Genomic DNA, 15617 nt, shown 5'->3' with positions numbered 1-15617 from the left:
TCGAGGGCCAAGATCGAGGCAGAACCGAGGATGTCTGGGCAGAATTATAAAAACAGGGACTTCGTCCCATTTGTCATTTTTGACAAATTAGAGCTTGAGGAGAGGCGATTTTTGATATATTTTCAAGAAAAACTTGAGGTATGTCCCTTGTGATCATTTCTACTCCATAATATTGAATTATTATCGAATAATCCGACTAGGTTGCATGATTTTGAGGTGTAAATCGGAGTTTGGAACTTAGAAATTTGGAAATAAGATTTATAGATTTGAGGGTCGAGTTGAGGTCGGATTTTGGTAAAATTGGTATGGGTAGACTCATGGTTGAATGGGCTTTAGGATTTTATAACTTTTGTCGGGTTCCGAGACGTGGGTCCCACAGGCGATCTTTGAGCCAATTTCGGGTTTTGGTTTAATTTTGAAGCTTTTTTTGTGGAATTCATTCCATTAGCGTATATTGATGGTATTATACTGATTGTGAATATATTTGGAGCATTTGGAGGCCGAGTCCAGAGGCAAGATCATTGCGGGATAGAGATTTGACCGGTTTGAGGAAAGTAACGATTGTAAATCTAGTCCTGAGGGTATGAAACCCCGAATTTCGTATCATTCTACTATTTTGAAGTGACGCATATGCTAGGCGACGGGCGTGTGGGCGTGCACTGTTGGGTATTTGGGACTTGGTCCTCCCCGTAATAACTGTAAAGTTGCATACTTTGTTGAAACCATTGATACTTATATGTTTTAGAAAGATTTTCTGTAAATTGGGCTGAATGCCATATTTGGGCCTTGCGCCAATGCTGTTTGGACCCTTAGGGGCTGTTTCTTACCATCCTCTCACTGTTTTCGATTGAAAATCTATACTCAGTCATGTTTATACTTGTTTACCGCATAACTCAGTTTTATGACTCTATTTTGATGCATATAAATGTTTTGGGCCGAATGCCCGAGTGGCTTGATTTGTGAGGATGAGTGTGGATCGGGGCTACTCGCCTGTAGCATACTTGTGACTGAGTGAGGCCGAGGGCCTGATTGGTAAGGATGAGTGTGGATCGGGGCTGTCCGCCTGCAACATACTTTATTATTATCGCACGTGAGTTGTCCGTGCAGATTATAGCGCTTGGGCTAAAGGAGCCCCTCCGGAGTCTGTACACACCCCCAGTGAGCGTAGGTACCTACTTAGTGCGAGTGCTGAGTGCTGAGTGACTGGGAGGTAAGAGTGATTGTGAGGTATGCCCGAGTGGCAAGAGTGATTGTGAGGTATGCCCTAGTAGCAAGAGTGATTGTGAGGTATGTCCGAGTGGCACGAGTGACTGTAAAGTTTGCCCGAGGGGTTGTATATGAGTGATGTTTTGCCCGAGGAGCTGTTTATGATTTCATCATTTTTGCTCACCTTTGCATTGAGCCTTCGTTAGAAAAAAAACTGTTGGAAAAATATCTTTAAATGATTTTACTGGAACTGGGTTTAAACGAGATGTTTGGTTCAAATTCTGATTTTAAAAGCATGTGGTATTTTACTGAGATTTCCTGATATGAACGTTATATGCTTTATTGCTCGTCACTACTGCTCAGTCTTTATTTATTGTTGTTACTTACTGAGTTGGCGTACTCACGTTACTCCCTGCACCTTGTGTGCAGATTCAGGTATAGCTGGACACGGTAGCGGTTACTGAGTGTTCTGGTTGCAGATTTTCTTGGAGATAGCAAGGTAGCTGTTTGGCGATCGCAGCCCCTGCTCTTCTCCCTCTTATCTTCCTTTAGTTGTATTTAGCTATTTTCCGGGCTGAGTTAGCCTTGATATTGCTAGATAGATTGTAGTATATGCTCATGACTAGTGACACCCCGATGTCGGGCTTTTCTTTTCCGCACTTCTGTTTTTCTTTGATTTGAACTCTTTAAATGTAGGTTTTATGTTAAATAACCTTGAAATTATCTTTGAAATGAAAATATCGTTTTGTTTTGGAAATGAGTCGGCTTGCCTAGTTCTACGATAGGCGCCATCACAACAGGGGTTAGTTTTGGGTCGTGACAGGATAAGACAAAATTAACGTGACGGGACGAGACGGTGGCGGGATGGGACAAAACGGGACGGGACAAACGGGACGAAATGGTAGGCCCATCCCGTCCCGCTAACAAATGGAATGGGATGGGACGGGACGGACAGTCGGCCCATCCCGTCCCGCTGCGTCGGGTTCGCGGGACTTAAGTGCCATTTTAATATATATATATATATATATATATATATATATATATATATATATATATATATATATATATATATATTTAACTATTGTATTTGGCAACAACTATTCTTTTGACAATGACTAAGTTTTTAAAGTTTGCAGCAACTAGTTTTTTGAATTATTTAATAAACTTAAAAATTAAACAGAAATTAGGAAACTAAGTAAAGAATTATAAAATATTAAAACAAAAGACTTGTAATGAAATATTCTAGTAATTATAAATTTATAATAGAGTTATAATTTATTTAATATAATTTTAAGCCATTAAGTAACTAAGTAAGAGTGTAAGACAATTCATAAAAACAATTCAACACTTAGAACCTTTTATTTTATTAATAGAACTTTCAAATCTCACATACAAATATAATTCTTTTGAAGAGCACCTAATCTACGCAGCCACCTTCTAGGAAGGGTTCTATTTGAACTAGGCCTCTTAGTAGCCAATTATAAATTATCATACTAATATTTGTAAACTCCTATATAACTTCGTTGTAACTTATCTATAATTTCTCTCGGACATTGTTCTGGAATTGGCAATGTTGATTGATGTTTCATGAGTTCCATGTCGTCATTGCTCCCAGTGCTAAGTATCTCATTGTATTCTTCTTGTTCTCTAGTGGTTAATTTTTCAAAATCAAGACTTCTTCTTTCTGAATTAATCCAATCTCTGAATAATACGGAAATCTCTAGCATGTCCTCCGCTAATGAATGTCTATGATCTCCGATTTGAAATCTTGCCGCGCTAAAAGCACTCTCCGATGCTACTGATGATGCTTGAATAGCAAGGATATCTCGGGCCGTTATTGAAAGTGTTGGAAAAGTCTTGCCACGTTCCCTCCACCATGCCAAAAGTTGTTCGTTACTTTCTTCGTCTTTAATACTTTCCAATCCTTGATTAAGATAAGAATCAAGTTCATCATCAATAGAGGAATCAAAACCTGTTATATCATCCATATCTTCCCATAGAACTTCTACTCTAGACTTAGAAGTAGAAGGAGAAGTTTCACCACCTGTTATTTCCAAAGATTTATATTTATCAAACATTGATCTAAATTCTAACATAAGAATATATGTTAGCTTGACAGTATTCGAGAGATGGTTGTTCATTTTTTTGAATTGCTAAATTTTCATAAATTTTACGAACAAGTCCCTTTGCACCTCTTAATTTTAAAGATAGGTTAAGTATAGTAGAAATTAAATAAACTTGGGGAATAGGAAAAAAATACTTTTTAAATTTTGCAATCATTTCATTAATGGCTGGTGCATTTGTTGGATTAGTTTTATACTTACCAAATACAATAAAAATTTCACAAATATATCATAATATTTGTGTAACAGTAGGATAATATATACCAGAAAATTATTTTGTAGCATAATAAAAGTTTTCTAAAATTTAGTAAGTAACTGGAGCCGTTGCCGAACGACTAAAATTAAAAAAAAAAAAAAGGACGCGGGACAGGCGGGACGGGACGGGATGAGACGGGACGGGATGAAATGGCCATCCCGTCCCATCCCGTGTCCCGTTTAACATGGGCCCATCCCGTTTAGAATTAAGTGGGACGGGACGTCCCGTCCCGTTGGACAGCCTTAGTAAAAACTGGAAAAAACTGATTTTTTTTACTAAAAACTGAAAAAAAGAAAATATTTTTTTTTCTTCCATTTTTTACAAAAAAATCTGCTTAAAAGAAAAACTGAAAAATACTTTCTAAAACAATGTATTTGTAAAAACTAAAAAATAAAATTGAAAAATAACTTTCTAAAGCAATTAAAAACTGAAAAAAACTGAATTCTTTTTAATTAAAAACTTAAAAAAAAGAAAATATTTGTTTTTTCTAGTTTTTAGAAAAATATTGTTTTAAAAAAAACTAAAAAATAATTTCTAAAGCAATTTATTTTGTAAAAATTAAAAAACAAAAACTGAAAAGCATTTTTCTAAAGCAATATTTTTATAAAAACTGAAAAAACAAATATTTTTTTTTTCAGTTTTTAGTTAAAAAGAATTCAGTTTTTTTCAGTTTTTAATTGCTTTAGAAAATTATTTTTCAGTTTTTTCTCTCTAGTTTTTACAAAAATATTGTTTTAAAAAATATTTTTCATTTTTTTTGAAGCAGATTTTTTTGTAAAAAATGGAAAAAAAAATATTTTCATTTTTTTCAGTTTTTAGTAAAAAACATTTCAGTTTTTTCTAGTTTTTACGAAAAAAAAAATTGCTTTAGAAAATTATTTTTCGGGTATGTGTAATGAGTATTTTTAATTAATTAGGAGATATTTAGGATTGACCAACATGACGATGACATGTGTTCCTCCGTTTAAATAAGGGGTATATTTGAACCAAAGTATGACTGCAGGGGTATAGATAACCCAATAGTATAACGAGGGGTATTCTTAGACCATTTTCGAAAGTAAATGGGTATATTTTGACCTTCTCAGTATATTTTATATCGTCTCGCATAATATTATCCAAAATTTGCATATAACTAATTTTACGTGGCAAACGAATATGGTAATTTAATGGTGTATAAGAATGTTAAGTTTGTTATGCGAAAAAATTGAAAGCATTAGAAATTGAGAATGCAACAAAAGTTGTAATTACGATTCAAGTATGTAACAAAATAAACAAAAGACGGCCACCGAAAAGTGGAATGATGTTAGATACTATAATTAGCATGAAATCAAATCCAAAAGTTTGTATGACATGACATGTTATTTAGCAAGATACCTAATACAAAAATAAATTAAATACAAACCAACATGGAAAAATAATTTGAGCATATTCTAAGTGAAGAACAATCAAGAATCCAAATAACTGTTAAAGGTCTTAACTAAGCCTCACACACACCAAAGAAGAAAAAAAAAAAACCAGTCCGGTGCACTAAGATACACGGGGTTCGGAAAGAGCCGGATCATAAAAATCTATTGATATGTAGCTTTACCTGCATTTTTGCAAGCATTTTACTCTACATTTCTACAATAAGCATATTTTTGCGGTTAATGACAACAACTTTACCGATTACGCCAATCTAACAAAACACTCACATATTCTTACATAAATGGAAAGCTGTTAATCCATTTTAATTATTTTCATTTATTTCTATTCTTAGTAGTGGTCCTGCAGATGACATTTTTTAAGTATTATTCTTTTAGAGAGCTGATTATGGGCTGCTTGTCTTGAAGACATTCCACTTGATCACAGAAGTCTAATCTTTAACTCACTATCTTTTTCTTTTTGCATCTTAGCTCGATTTAATACCCCATGTGAGATGTTTCTAATAGTTGCTCTTAAATTTTGTCTTCTTTGATTTTTTGCTTTGGTTATACCAATCTCAGTACTAAAATTCAGTAGTACATCTTTCATTAATCCCTTATTGGTCCTCTTCTGACATGTTTATACTTGATTTTTTTTTATGTTTTTTTGTTTTTGGGTGAATTATTGATATGAGTGAGATTCTTGGTTTCTTGAGTATTATTGCTAGTTGTCTTTAGTTGGGTTTTGACAAAATATGATTTTTAACTAAGTATGATGTTTTTCTTGGGAATATGATGAAAAATTGGACTGAATTTTGAGCAAGATGGGATTTTTATAATATTCCAAGGTTTGGGTTGAGGAGCTATAGTTTCTTGAGTATTATTTCTAGTTGGCTTTAGTTGGGTTTTGGCAAAATATGATTTTTAACTAAGTATGATGGTTTTCTTGGGAATATGATGAGAAACTGGACTGAATTTTGAGCAAGATTGGATTTTTATGATATTCCAAGATTTGGGTTGATGAGCTGAAGTGAAGATATTATAGTTGGGGTATTGTTTGGTTTCTTGAGTATTATTGCTAGTTGGCTTTAGTTATTTTTCGCCAAAATATGATTTTTCACTACGTATGATGGTTTTCTTGGGAATATGATGAGAAATTAAATTGAATTTTGAGCAAGATTGGATTTTTATGATATTCCAAGATTTGTGTTGAAGAGCTGAAGTGAAGATATTTACTTGAGGATTATTTGGTTTTTGCCAAATTTTTGTAGGATTTGTGGAAACCGAGTAGTTGGAAATGGAGAGCAATTCTAAGACAATTGTATGGTTTAGGAGGGATTTGAGAATTGAGGATAATCCAGCTTTAGCAGCTGCTACTAGGAATGGGAGTGTATTTCCAGTGTTTATATGGTGTCCTAAAGAAGAAGGGCAATTTTATCCCGGTAGAGTTTCAAGATGGTGGCTGAAACAATCTCTTATTCAATTGGAACAGTCTTTGAAATCTCTTGGTGCTGAACTTGTGATGATCAAAGCTCAGAGTACACTTTCTGCTCTCTTGGACTGCATCGAAGCTGTTGGGGCGACAAAAGTTGTGTATAATCATCTATATGGTGAGTTGTAACCTTCATTTGGCTATTGCAGTTAGAATTAATGTTTTTGATTCTATGGACAAAACCTCTTGTTTTTGTTAATTTTGTATTGTGAGCTAATTTGATAGATCTAATCCATTGAACTTTCAAAAGAAATAATTTCCAATTAGCTTTTTTGTTCTTTAATTATATGGAAAGGAAAAAGGGTAATACAACTTATCAAGGGGATTGAAGTTTTAGACATATTGGAGATATTATACTTCTGAATTTCTGAAAGAACATGATTTGCTATCGCAGAAAGCAGATCTCTTCTGGGATTTAAGGCTTTAAGCATTCCAATCTGTTAAAAAGCACTAATTGTACAGCGAAAAGAGAACAAGAGAGAAAGCTCGGTATTGTTTAGTTAGGATGGTAATAACTTACATGCCATAATTTTCATAAGCATCAAAGCCACTCTGGATTATCTGATGTAGTTAATAGAAATAAATAGAAGTGTCCTGGCAAAGCTTCAAACAAAGAGGTTGTGCTGTTCACTTCATTGAATTGACTCAACTTACTTAAGATTAAATATAGGGGTGGGGCGGGCAGTGAAGGCTAATTTATATAATACAGTAGAAGAGGCTTCTAAGAAAAGAATCTAGTTATGTGCAGATCTTAGTAGACTATGATTAATAAGTTCAATTCCTCTAATGAATCAGTGCTTATGTTGGAATAAATGCTCTCTTTGATGTGAAAGTGCCTTCTGTAGTCTGGAAATGCTCCTCAGGAATGTTCACAAGTCTAAGTGAAAATGACATTTTGATTGGACTTGGATAACCCTTAATAGGAGGGTATGGAGGTCGAAAATTAGGGTAGAGGAATATTGGGTAGTAAAGAATATCCCCTTACATTCCGGTAGCTTTATAGTATTACTCTAGTTCTGGCATACTCTTGGACTCATACTATTACTTGATATTGCTTGTGTATCGGTTTGTTAATATCCCGCTGTTGGCTGTGTTCCCTTTCCATGACTTGTTCATTTTCTATGTTGCATTTCTTTACTACTGATATTGTGCTTACTTGAGCCGAGGGTCTATCGGAAACAGCCTTTAACTCCCCAGACCTCACTTGTGGGAATACTGTAAGGTCTGTGTACACACTACCCTCCCCAGGCCTCACTTGTGGAAATATACTGGGTATGTTATTGTTGTTGTTGATTGGACTTGGATAACCCAGAATTTTCACTCCATGGAAGCAGAGCTGTTTGTGATTTCTCTTTTTTCTTGCAAACTTATTGAAGCTTTTGGCTTTTGGTTCTTTACTTCTTTTCTTTTGCTTTGTTTTGTTGTTTCTCTGTTTCGCTAGTAAATGAAGGTTACACAGACATAATAAAGTAATGTTCTCAACGATGGTAAGAGTCCGTATGAATAGAATATGACCTTCAACAAAGTTTTGGTGCACTTAACTTGAATTGACACCATTCTCTTGGAAGCTGATTAAATTACCAGGTAGGTGTCCAAAGATGGTCTATCATTCCTAACCGAGTGAAAAACAAACCTATAAACAGCACCTTAATGGTACATTGAAGTATTTTTGCCTATGTTCCGAGATACAAGATAGTCATCACAATTTTACCTTTGCCCTTGCTCCATTGAAATCACATGGAAGCATTTTTCACTCAACATTTGAAGGCTTAAGAAATGTAAGGGGAGCTGCTCATTTCTAATGTTGACAATTCCCCTCTTATTGGCTGGATCTATAGAACATAGAAGGATCATTCAAATTAAAAAAAGTTACAAGTTGAATGAACACCTAGGACTCTAAATGATCTGATGTGCCTGGTTTCTGATTCTGAGGAAGTACATGATCATTTTCCTGTTTGATTTAGATCCTGTTTCACTTGTTCGTGACCACAATATCAAGCAAAAGCTGGGGGAACTTGGCATATCTGTTCAGAGCTACAATGGGGACTTACTGAATGAACCATGGGAAGTCTACGACGATGATGGAAAAGTTTTTACTACTTTTGATGCATACTGGGAGAAGTCTTTGCGTCTCCAAAAAGAACCCGTTTCTCACCTTCCGCCTTGGAGATTAACTCCAGCTGCAGGTATGCCTGAAAAATAGATAATCTCATTCTTGTTGAACATTTTGAAATACACTGAGCATCACTTCATCCATTGTTCGCCATCTCTTGGATGTCTCGTAAAAATATGGTTAATACTGATATTGAACAATGTTTACCATTTCTTAGATGCTTTATATTTTAAACACATCGTATCATAAACCTATAGAAAAACCTGATAATTTTCATCTCTCTCATTGACAGGATCAGTTAAAATGTGTTCGGTTGAGGAATTGGGACTGGAAAATGAGTCAGAAAAGTCTAGTAATGCATTACTGGGGAAAGGATGGGCACCAGGTTGGAGCAATGCAGACAAGGCCTTAACAGAGTTTGTAGAGAACCAAGTACTTGCTTACTCAAAGGATAGGCTGAGAGTCGGGGGAAACTCGACATCTCTTTTGTCTCCTTATCTCCACTTTGGAGAAGTAAGTGTGAGGAAGGTTTTCAACAGTGTGCGTTTGAAGCAGATACTATGGACCAAAGAGGGGAACTCTGTTGGAGACGAGAGTGCTAGTCTTTACCTTAGAGCTATTGGGCTTCGAGAGTATTCCCGCTATATCTGTTTTAATTTCCCATTTACTCATGAAAGATCATTACTGAACAACCTGAAGTTTTTCCCTTGGAATGCTGATCAGGCCCATTTTAAGGCATGGCGACAGGGTCGGACTGGTTATCCGTTAGTAGATGCAGGAATGAGAGAGCTTTGGGCAACTGGATGGATTCATAATAAAATACGAGTTATTGTGGCAAGTTTCTTTGTGAAGTTTTTACTTCTGCCATGGCAATGGGGGATGAAGTACTTTTGGGATACACTCTTGGATGCGGATTTAGAAAGCGATATTATTGGTTGGCAATATATCTCTGGTAGCTTGCCAGATGGTCATGAACTTGAGCGCCTAGATAACCCAGAGGTATGTCAGGTTTATGCTTATATGGCCTATGTCTATTAATGCCGATATATTGTGGATGAAGTAGTAGATGATGTTTCTTGGCATGGTTTTGTTTTCTCTAGTCCATTTTTCTGGCAGAAGAGACTGCGTAATCATGCCAAACCCAAGAAAAACATTCCCTTTCCTTTTTTTTCAACTTGACATTATAGTTTTGTGGACTCCACTTATGCTTCGCCTTTTATCAATAGCAGCCTCTCTACTTCCTCTGCTACATTTTTAAGTTGTATGAGATCTAGTATTTCTTTTCTCTCCTTTATTGGAGCTGGGAGTTAGGGGTTACTCTAAAGTCATGACAGATGGTGAAGCAAAGCTTGATTTTTATTGTAGCAGCGGATGCAAAGTGGAGATACGCAGGGTGCTTTAATATGTGTACATAATGGACACAAAAATTACGTCGAAGCCTGGAAAAATTACCTTGGTATGGAAATGGTACTGGTTGGATTGATCGATCATTTTCTGGAACAAAAGTTAATTTCTTTTCCTCCTTATAAAATATTTAAAGCCACGCATATATTCTGCGAGTCAGGATTTTCAAGTCTTATTAGTTTCTTGTGATGTCCGATAGTGTCCGACTATTCTAATTGAAAGAAGAACCTGTCCTGTGAATTTCAACTACTCTAAATTGAGAAAAGAATCTGTTTTTTTATTTTTATGCGTAGCTATAAGCATGGTGTATAACAGCCTCTATACCTCCTAAGATCAGAGTAAGTTTTGCGTACACGCTACCTTTCCCATACCCCACTTGTGGGACTCCACTGGGCTTGTGGTTGTTGTTATTGTTGCTATTGTTAGTATACTGTATTTGTAAAATAATTTTGGAGAAGAAAAACAACTGAGAAACAGAAATGTAGAAGAAGTAGAAATTAATCCGAGCCTACTAAATTCACAGTGTTTCCTTAAGGAACTTAATCCCCTCCTAATACCCGAGGTTATGGATTATTTCCTCCCAGGATAGAACGGATTACACACTAGTGTAGCGGTACTTCAAACCCCAGTATTTCAACGAACACAAATGGCGGCAGCAATCACACTTATGTTATTTGTTTTGTAAAATAAAAAACAATGAAGAAAGGAAGAGGAGAATTCAGAATTTTCGTAAGGAAAATCTGAGGGAATGACATGCTATTTATAGCCTACAGGTTGGGTTTAAATGAAGAGGTGCAACTCTTCAAGATGACCGTTCACGTAAATATTAATATTTAACAAATAAATTTGGTCCAACAAATTAATCAATCCGAAGCCGAGCAATGATGATGATGATGATGACAGCACGGGGTTTGCCTTCTTCTCAACTCTTTAAGAGCTAGAAGAAGTGTAATCATATATATACTCAACAAATGAGCTTTCCTCCTCCAATATGGGACAATGTTCCTTTGTAAAGGAGGGAAAATTAAAATTTCATTTTTCCTCCATTTCACATTCACCCTATTTTAAGCTAAACCAAGCTTTAAACCCAACAGCTATAAGCACAGTGTATATTTGGGGCATCTAGTTGATGAGTTCAAAGCTTATTTAGTCTCGCCAACTCTTCATGCAGGTTCAAGGATTCAACTACGATCCGGAGGGTGAATATGTGAGGCATTGGCTACCTGAGCTGGCACGAATGCCAGCTGAGTGGATCCATCATCCTTGGGATGCACCTCTTACTGTGCTCAAGGCTGCGGGGGTGGAACTCGGAATGAATTATCCGAACCCTATAATTGATGTAGATGTTGCGAGGGATCGTCTAATGCAAGCTATATTTATCATGCGAGAAAAAGAAGCAGCCACAAACGCCGCAGATGCAAATGGAACCAACGAAGTTGTTTTTGATAACTCTGACAGTGTTGGAGACTTGGCCAATCCAAAGGTTGTAAAGGGAAAAGCGCCTTGCCCGAGCAGTTCATCTTATGATCAGAGGGTGCCATCAATGCAAAAGGGGAGCACAAATAAGAAGAGACCAAAGCCAGCCGAAGAAGAAAAGAAGCTCAAAGATAACTGGCTTAGCTGCAATATCAAGAATGAAGGGAAGATCTCAAAGGCAGATGATGACTTGTGCTCGACTGCAGAATCCTCTTCTATGAAAAAGCAAATGACCACCAGCAAAAATTCATTTTCAGTACCTCAAGCAATTTCCATGTCTTACGACAGAAAATCCTTCGAGTGTGAAGCATCATCGCATGTGAAGCTGCAAAAGGAAGAAGAGATTGACATGGAAATCAATTCAGGCAAAAATGGTAAGATTCGAACACCCTAAGGTTGAGTTTTTGTTTGTCTAATTTCTCCATTCAAAACAGGAAAACTTCACGTATTTCCACATAAATAATTTCGTTCTTACAAAATTCTGTTCAATCTTTTGTCTTGTCTCTGTTCGAGTCTTCATCATGACGCGAACCTGTCTTTTTTCCACATGCAGGAGCTATAGCACAATGATTTCTTTCGGAATTGTTCAATAGGAGATACAGACTCAAATCAGCATATGCAGTGGAATGGCGATTCTGTTAAACATGTCTTCTTGTAAATAACTACCTGGTAATCGTTAGCGGGGTTGTAGTTTGTTTGACGTAGTAACGATAGAACTCATCTGAAGCAGCTCAGATTCAACATTCATGGTTGAATCTCTACTTTGTTTAGTTACATATATAGACCATGCATTTGTATTCTTGAATATGAATTTCTCTTGTATTTCATATCATAGTAATAAAAGATGAAAGAGGTCATCCAGTTTTGAGAAACTATTAACACAGTCTACTTTGGATATGATGTGCTTGTGAATTCTTATAGTTCACAGATTTTTGCATATGTATTAGTGGTCTGGCCCTTCCCCGACCCGCGCATAACTGGAGTTTAGTGCACTGGAATGTCCTTTTTTCTTCACTGGTGAAGAGTTGATACTTGATCTGATTAGGCAAGGGACATACTAGGTTTACAAATATATTCGTGTTTGTTATCAATTTGGTCTATTATTTTAATTTCTAACTTCAAATAGAGAATTTGAATTTTGAAAAACAGGTTTTAGGAATATTTCAAGTTTTGTCTTTTAGTTTTCAATCACAAAACTTCTAACCTTTTATTTTGATGTCCAAATTAACACAATTGTGATCAACTTCAAAATACCTTTTTTCAACTTCAATATCAAATACTTTTATTATCTAAATTCAACCAAATTATATCCAAACGCCTACGGGTTTCAAACTAGAAATCAAAATCTTTCAATCAAGCAAAGGTAAGTCTACTCTCAACTTGATTATATTGATAAGTTCTTCCTATGGGTCTTAATACGGATTTGTCTTCTCCAAATATTTGTTTCTTTATTTTGAAAAAAGATCGGGAACAGACTCCCTACCCTTCCAGAGTACATAGGGGTAAAGCTATATACATTTCACCCTCCCAAAGGAATTTACTGGATTTGTTGTTGTTATTGTTGTTTATTTTGAAAAAAAGAAGAAGAAATTGTTGCTATACATTGACACATGCCTTTTGTCCTCAAATATATCTTTTTTTCCAAATGTAGCCCACCATTTATGTCACTTTCAAGTTTCACCTAGTTGATTACCACTGAAATCCTTACGTTACTTATTTTAAAGTTTTATCCTAACGGGCAACAAAAGAAAACTCTAAGGCCATCTCCCACCATTGTCTCCATTTTCTCCTTCAAAATAGAGTAAAGTTACTCCAATCATTACTCCATTTTTTACTCCAAAAAAAAATATTCCATTTTATATTCTTCTCTCTCTTCAATATTATATTATTATTTTTTATTTAAATTTTATTTTCTTATTTCTATTAAAGAAATTCTATCTTTTATTCTATTTTACATATTCATCACATATAATTTAAAATAAAATTATTTTATACCATAAATTTTTAAATAATATAATTTGTAAGCAAATATTATAGATTATATATATTAACGGATAATTCAAATAAAAGTGAAATCATTGAGATACAAGATAATTAAATACATATTACATTATGGTAAAATTCTAATTAAATATTTCATAAATATTCAATTTCCACCTCTAGTATGCTCACATAAATGATCTAATAATGCATTACGAAGTGCAAAATGAACATCTTTGTCCTTAATTTTTTTGTGTCGAGCTAAAAGTTACAACATCTAATATTTTATATTCACACCTTTCATTTAACATCTAAATTGCAACATCTTTTCATTTAATGTATTTTCAATTTGTATTTTTCAATTTTAGCAACATCTAATATTTTATATTCACACCTTTCAATTTTAGCAACATTTAATATTTTATATTTGCACCATTCATTTTTTGAGATGATTATATATGTTTTGTACAATTATAACTTATAATAAAATTAACTTATAATTTTACATAAAAATAATAAATACACGAAAATTAATTTATCAAAATTATATACCAAAATTAAGATGTAAAATTAATATTATAAATATATTATATAAACATAATTAGGTATATATAAAGAGATAAATTAAAAGAGTTAAATAATAAAAATAATAATAAAATAATGATAAATAGTAATGGAGGGGATGAATAGTGTCACTCCAAATTTGGAGTAACACTATTCATCCCCATTTTGGGGGCAAAAATGGGGGAGCATTGGAGCTATATTTTGGCAAAAAATGGCTGCATTATGGAGAAATGGGGAGGGTTGGAGATGCCCTAACTAGATTTCTGGTATTATCTTTACCTAATTTTCCCAATAATTTTGTACTATTAAAAGTTATCGAGGGGATCAACCTAGTTCCTCATTGAGACACAGCAGAAAAGATTGCTTTTTCTTTTAATCTATTTTTTTTCCTTTTGGACAATCACACAAAGAACAAGATAAGTCTAGTGCAAAATTATTGTTTAATAAATCAAACTTTTAATATGTGATAATTTTAACATTTTAAAAGTATCTTTTGGAATTTATAAGCTTTGCACACACTAGGCCTAGCTGGCCGATGTTTTTGATTTGGCCAGTATAGCAAAATATATGAGTCACCTTAATTATCTGTACAAATTGTACTTCATTGTTTGAGGTCAAATACCTAAGAAATTAAGCATAAATTGTTGGACGTGTCTCCTTTGATTATGGTCAAATCGCCCTCGCGTTACTATTTTTTTTTTTTTTTTGTTGTAATGATCGTATCTGAACAATTTACCTATATTTCGATTATTCTAAGAGATACTTGCTACTAGGGGTGTACATGTGTCGGGTTAGATTTTCTAATTACCAAATCGAACCAATTGTATCGGGTTATTAAATCTAAATACCAAACCAATAAAAGTCGGATTTTTTAATCTCGATTTTTCTCGGGTTTTTTGGATTTTCGGGTTTTTTCATTTTTTTTCACATAAAGTCTTCATAGCACAAAACGTAAAATTTGTGCTACTCCAAATATTTCTTTAATCCTAGTAAGACAAAATTATATAAGGTGTTTTTCAATAAAATAATATAAATATGAGACGACTCATGGCATTGTACTAAAATATTCAACAATAAAAATAATAAAATTGCATAAAATAAATATTATTAATAAACCATAATGAAAACAAACATAATTTAAAATTATGACTAATAAGTACTATTATTTACATGACTAACCACTAAAAGAAAAATAAGTTATATATTTTATCTAAACCATGGAAAAACTAAAAAATAGATATCAAACACTATTTTCATCCATAGTATAATTGAATTGAATGTCTTTTATTAGCATTAGTATTGATTTGATTTTGGTTTAGGATTTATTTGAGTTACTAACATTTATGGACTATAAAACTTATTGGAGCATCCAAAAATTATAAGCCCAAGCTTGAAATAATACGCTAAAAGATAAAATTATGAAAAAGCTTAAGAAATATTTATAAACTACACTACCAAAAATATTTTTATGTATTAAATATATTTAAAATTTCTATACATATAATATCGGGTTGGTTTGGTTTCGGTTTGACTTTTTAGTTAAAACCAAACCAAATCAAAATGGTCGGGTTTTTTTCCCAACACCAAACCAAACCATAGTTGT

At 34.1% G+C, this 15617-nt stretch overlaps 1 protein-coding gene across 3 annotated transcripts; it reads left to right on the top strand.

Moving 5' to 3' along the window:
* Nucleotides 1–5314: 5314 nt before the first annotated feature.
* On the top strand, nt 5315–12345 carry LOC104114616 (cryptochrome-1). Of its 3 annotated transcripts, none has more exons than XM_009625102.4 (6): nt 5315–5435; nt 6257–6595; nt 8442–8663; nt 8883–9589; nt 11166–11844; nt 12024–12345. In XM_009625102.4, the coding sequence occupies exons 2-6, from the start codon at nt 6283–6285 to the stop codon at nt 12038–12040; spliced, it is 1938 nt and encodes a 645-aa protein (XP_009623397.1). In that variant the 5' UTR covers nt 5315–5435; nt 6257–6282; the 3' UTR covers nt 12041–12345. The 3 variants fall into 3 exon arrangements, with proteins under 3 accessions (XP_009623397.1, XP_009623396.1, XP_009623395.1); XM_009625101.4 differs by having other exon boundaries at nt 5345–6035; XM_009625100.4 differs by having other exon boundaries at nt 5349–5495.
* The last annotated feature ends 3272 nt before the right edge of the window (nt 12346–15617 follow it).

The sequence above is a fragment of the Nicotiana tomentosiformis genome, chromosome 9 (assembly GCF_000390325.3).
Source record: "Nicotiana tomentosiformis chromosome 9, ASM39032v3, whole genome shotgun sequence".
NCBI lineage: Eukaryota > Viridiplantae > Streptophyta > Magnoliopsida > Solanales > Solanaceae > Nicotiana > Nicotiana tomentosiformis.
This window is presented reverse-complemented; position numbering and strand designations above follow the sequence as displayed.

Bases quoted from the DNA above. Each gene is read 5' to 3' on its own strand.
- LOC104114616 (XM_009625102.4), top strand. From the start codon at position 6,283: ATGGAGAGCAATTCTAAGACAATTGTATGGTTTAGGAGGGATTTGAGA. The intron at 6,596-8,441 runs GTGAGTTGTAAC...TGTTTGATTTAG, and splicing joins TGTGTATAATCATCTATATG to ATCCTGTTTCACTTGTTCGT. The intron at 9,590-11,165 runs GTATGTCAGGTT...CTCTTCATGCAG, and splicing joins AGCGCCTAGATAACCCAGAG to GTTCAAGGATTCAACTACGA.